This window comes from Sceloporus occidentalis, unplaced genomic scaffold (assembly GCF_023333645.1).
Source record: "Sceloporus occidentalis isolate IW3139 unplaced genomic scaffold, rSceOcc1.0.p SCAF_87, whole genome shotgun sequence".
Classification (NCBI taxonomy): domain Eukaryota; kingdom Metazoa; phylum Chordata; class Lepidosauria; order Squamata; family Phrynosomatidae; genus Sceloporus; species Sceloporus occidentalis.
The window spans coordinates 304,640-309,777 of NW_028317067.1; the positions used below are offsets into that span (position 1 = coordinate 304,640).

Here is a 5,138-nt window from a genome sequence, read left to right on the forward strand (position 1 = left end):
ATTCGCTTATTCTTCTCCTGTGTTGAATGTGGTGTATAGCGCTGGGACGTGTAAAAGAAAGCCTCTTGCACCTGTTATATAGTGTTTTAGTTTTCAACGGACTAATAAGTGTTTGTTCAAGGCGTTAGATAGTAAGCTCCTGTGGATTCACCTTTGGTACCAAGCAACACACCCAAAGACTGTGTCAATACGGGTATTTGTAAAGATAAGGGGAAAACTAAAAGTTCCTAATGTCTATCGCGCTGTTGCCACCACCGAGACCGGTGGGGATCAGCTCAGGAACGTACTTTGTAGCAGGTCTGTTACCTTCTCACCTCTCGTACTTTCAGTCTCTACCTGAGATCTTCACAACTAATGGAGACTTTTGTGTGTTTGATTTTGTAGGGACCACCGTGATCACGCACAGCCCCAACCACAGGGCAGGAGCCGGGGCGACGCTATGCGTTTAGCAGGTACGTAAGTGCTACGTGGCTCGCCCGCTAGCAGGAGGAACCTGGGGCGTCTTGGTTCTCATGATCTTGTCCTTCCCGGTCAGGTCCTGTTCGGATTATTGTGGTTCTCCTCACCGTGGGTCTGACATGGATACTCGCTGGAGTGATGTTGGGTACACAGACCGGCTTACCTCGTTTTCAACAACTTCTGGGCGGTGAGTCCTCCTCCGTGTAATAATAACGGGTAGAGAACACAGGAAAAGACGAAGGGTCGAGGGAGCTGTGGGAGCCTCGGAGGTCTCTCGCCCTTTGAAGTAGAGATCTATAAGGTGACCCTATAAAAGGTCTCGCAATGAAAGAGTCTGTGATGATCGAAGCGGGGCTGCCTGGTCATAACTCCCACAAGTCGTCGGGTATAACCAGTTATTGCCGCTATGCCGTCTTTATGGCACTCGTGTGATTTTATGGATTAAGTTGCCTTTTTTTGTTACCCTTTTCTGACTCTTGGCTCGTTGTGCACAGGTCCTGATGTAAGTGTGACAGTAGGTGAGTAACCGCTCTGCCTGCAGTGCGAGGGAGCGTTGAGGGCACGTTGGGGGGTCTCTGGGTGGCTCATTAACATGCATGCCTCGTCCCCCTGCATTCTTTTTCTGTTTCAGCTCCCCTATTCCTGTGTTGACACCAAACTTCACGCGTCTTTTCTTCCAGCCGTAGCGAAATAATATCAGTAACTGTAACATTCAGAAATTAAACCTACCATTCGAATGTTTGGGGTCACTAAGGTTTTTTTCATGGGAAAACAAGGACGTTTCTGGCTGTAACATTATTGCAAAAGGGGTTTCTGACGATCAGTTAGCCTTTTAAACTTAAACTTGGATCAGCGAACACAACGTGCCATTGGGACACAGGAGTGATGGGAGTGATAAAGGGCCATTGGGACACAGGAGTGATGGGAGTGATAAAGGGCCATTGGAGCACAGGAGTGATGGGAGTGATAAAGGGCCATTGGAACACAGGAGTGATGGGAGTGATAAGGGGCCATTGGAGCACAGGAGTGATGGGAGTGATAAAGGGCCATTGGGACACAGGAGTGATGGGAGTGATAAAGGGCCATTGGGACACAGGAGTGATGGGAGTGATAAAGGGCCATTGGAGCACAGGAGTGATGGGAGTGATAAAGGGCCATTGGAACACAGGAGTGATGGGAGTGATAAGGGGCCATTGGAGCACAGGAGTGATGGGAGTGATAAAGGGCCTCTGTGCGCCTATGAAGAGATTCCATAAAAAATCTGCCGTTTCCAGCTACAATGATCATTTACAGCATTAACCCCGTCTGCGCTGGTTTTCTGATCCATTTCATGTTATTTTAATGGACAAAATGTGCTTTTCTTTCAAAAACAAGGACATTTTCTAAGTGACCCCAAACTTTTGAACAGTAGTGTACCCCGAGTTGTCTGAAGTTCAAATTAACATCTTTAACCCTTGTTCTTCCTCCTTCAAAACTAAACTTCTGGTGTCGCCCACTGCTACGCCTGAATGGGGAGCTCGGTTTGGGATTCGGAGCTGGCGCCCATCAATTTCATTTTCACTCTCACTCTAAGAACTCTCCCTTCTGTTTTCCATTCAGCTTTTGCTTATCGCTCGTATGTCCACCACTATTTTTTTGCATGATAATTTTTCTCTTTTGCTTGTCAGACCCGCGCCCCCGGAGGTATAAATGTGGGCTCCCACAGCCTTGCCCGGATAAGCACTTTGCATTTCGTGTGGTTAGCGGAGCTGCAAATGTTATCGGACCCAAGATCTGCCTGGAGGATCGAATGTGAGTCCGGAGCTAGCTGGTTGATTTTGTATACTAGCAGTAATGTGTATGTTGAGACCTAAAGGGACTTTGTGAAGTAGAAGACAACGTATGCCTCGATGTGTTTCCTTTTGGTCTATTGGCTGTTTGTACAGCCGTTGCTTTTAATCTTCCATAAGGGGTTAATTTTTAAAAGGACAAGATGGGTATTTTCTGCAACATCAGAAAATTTAGGCTGATTTTAGCGCCACCTGCTGGATTGGTAGATTAATTACTTTTTTTTATTTTAGTGAATTGTAGCTCCATCTATCCTATGAAATGAGATCATTTTAAAATCTGCAACTCATAGGATTAACATTTATTTTTTTTATAAAGGTAGAGGATTCAGGATTTAAACATCAATGTTTAATATTTCTTTAAGTTCCAAAGATAAAAGTTTTGATGTACATGTTGCCCTTAGACTTTGCCGAGTCCCCAAAGACGATGAGGGGGACTTGGCTCTATACTGCAGCTAGTTTGGTAGCAGAAGGTCCCTAGGGGGGTTTACATGAACGTCATAGCTCTGTATACACCCAACACTAAACATGACAAGATCTGACTTCTTGTACTTTATTATCATCATTATTATTATTCATAGAGGGAATTGAATGATATAGAGCATCATACAGCACAATATCAATAAGCAAAAGGCACCCAGCATACAAAAAGTCTACATAGTCATACATGACAATTATCTTGTGTTAATAGTTAAATTGCTGGATTTAAAGTTTATTTTTTTTCTTGTTGTTTATAATATGACCACTGGGGTGCGCTATAGACTTTTTTTGTTGTAGTTCTGCATTCAATTTAAAGGACAGGTTTTTGGAGGGGTCGCCATACCATTGGCTGGCTATAAACTGTTCGATTTGTTGTGTCTGTATCTCTCTCTGTTCTAGTTCTCTTTCATCTCACTTTTTGAACTCTTTCTTGTAACAGGTTGATGAGCAGCGTGCAGAACAATGTGGGCCGTGGGCTGAACGTGGCACTTGTAAATGGTTAGCTCCCGGGTGTAGAGATTTATCCCAACAAAAACATATCTAAGTGAATATGTGATGGTTTTTAACTAAAAACTTAGCTGTTGTCCAGGCCAGGTGGGACCTCTACAAACTAATTTAAGGATTGGGGGATCTTTAGTGGATAATTGATGCTAAAGGTTGATACGCAACCCAGCAATCGGGAGAAATTATAAGTAACTGCCCCAAAATGTTCAGTCCTACCGACCATAAATCAACCCCTGCCACTCTGACTTTAAATGACTCATTTAACCAAATTGGGTCAGTATTTAAGATAAATCACCGATTATAATGCTTTTTGTGATTGTAGGAGTGAGTGGAGAGCTGCTTGAGGCAAAATCTTTCGACATGTGGAGCGGAGGTGAGTTTCTATGCCATACTTTGTTTAAATCTTTGAAGATGTTAGAAGCTGAAAACTTTTTTTTTGTTGTTCTCTGTCCAGATGTGTCGGAGCTGTTGAATTTCTTGCGCCCGATACACGAAGGGACTTTGGTGCTTGTAGCATCTTACGACGATCCAGCCACAAAGTGAGTGCAACGAGGAAGTTTCTTTACTCAATGGAACCCCAGTGACTTTGTGACAGTTCATCAGCTGGTTCAGAGTGAAAGCGGAGTGTGCGCTTAATCCTAGCAGGGTTCCATAAATCCAATGCAGCGCTATGGATTGTGGGGGGGGGGTTTCATATAATTTTTCTGGTCTTCAGGTTTCTTGAATACCCCAAAAGACCATGTATCAGGACATATTTACATAGGCGAGGGTTTATGTGCACTGGGATCGGACCTTATTTCTGATTTGAAATGATACTAAAATGTAAATATTTAGAATGAATATATATATATATATATATATATATATATATGTATGTATGTGTGTATTTTTTTTTTTTTTTTTGCGCGTGCATTACAAGTGGGCAACGTGGAGGCACGCTTATTGAGATCAGGTGAACATAAACGTTGTACTTCTGTCTGTCGTACTAGGATGACCGAAGACGCCAGAAAAACTTTTACAAACCTCGGCAGCTCCTCGATACATGACGTGGCATTCAGAGACAGTTGGGTCTTCGTGGGAGCAAAGGGGGTGCAGGATAAAAGTCCGTTTGAGCAGGTGAGGCATTGTACCCCATCCTCTACGTTGTTGAACGTGGCCGTTTATTTATTGACTATAATATTGAGTTACTGTGAGATCTTCATCTAGCTGCATTAGCTAAATAGGGCTTCATAAACCTCTTCATAAACCTGAAGTGCAGAAATACATTTTTGGGATTAATTTGCTAAAATTGTTTGTCACCGCATTAATGTCCCTAACACTCCCACTTTAGAGGAATGTAGTCCTGCTGAAAAAGCTGCCCTTTTCCTCCATGATCTGACATTTCTTGACACCAGTCTATGTTTTAAATTACATATGGTGGCTGGCGTGCCCGTGTAATGTGTATTATGATGGAGAATGATGGGACTTGTAGTAGAACGTTCTGAACAAGTATCGGGGTCAGCTCTTTACCTTTATATGATTAGTTGTCTATGTCCTGTAATGTTTTTTGTTTTTTAGCACAAACTCTGTTCAGATGTTGGTAACCTTTTATACCTTTGTGGTATTGGGTAATATTCTGTGTTGCCTACATTTGGGGAGAGTTTTGTGCCGAATGACCTCGTGGTTGGACCTTGTTGGCACCAACGCATTGCAGTAGCTGCAGATAATAACTTCTTTGTGTATGTTGTGGGTCGTCTCTGAGGCTCCCTCTCTTTTCTTTTTTTTGTACAGCTGATCAAGAATAATAAAAACACCAATAAGTATGAAGGGTGGCCCGAGGCTGTGGAGTTGGAGGGCTGTATTCCGCAGCGCACACTAGAAGTGGAGTGA

At 43.2% G+C, this 5,138-nt stretch overlaps 1 protein-coding gene across 2 annotated transcripts; it reads left to right on the top strand.

The window, feature by feature from the left end:
- Positions 1-439: 439 nt before the first annotated feature.
- Positions 440-5,138, top strand: LOC149284838 (protein FAM3A-like). Of its 2 annotated transcripts, none has more exons than XM_089496097.1 (9): positions 440-452; positions 536-660; positions 1,871-1,880; positions 2,127-2,250; positions 3,205-3,263; positions 3,592-3,642; positions 3,724-3,808; positions 4,259-4,385; positions 5,040-5,138. In XM_089496097.1, the coding sequence occupies exons 1-9, from the start codon at positions 440-442 to the stop codon at positions 5,136-5,138; spliced, it is 693 nt and encodes a 230-aa protein (XP_089352223.1). The 2 variants fall into 2 exon arrangements, with proteins under 2 accessions (XP_089352223.1, XP_089352224.1); XM_089496098.1 differs by lacking the exon at positions 1,871-1,880 and adding an exon at positions 954-977 and having other exon boundaries at positions 536-646.

Excerpts from the sequence above, each read along its gene's own strand:
- LOC149284838 (XM_089496097.1), top strand. Across the intron at positions 3,264-3,591 it reads GAACGTGGCACTTGTAAATG|GAGTGAGTGGAGAGCTGCTT; the intron begins GTTAGCTCCCGG and ends TTGTGATTGTAG. Across the intron at positions 4,386-5,039 it reads ATAAAAGTCCGTTTGAGCAG|CTGATCAAGAATAATAAAAA; the intron begins GTGAGGCATTGT and ends TTTTTTGTACAG.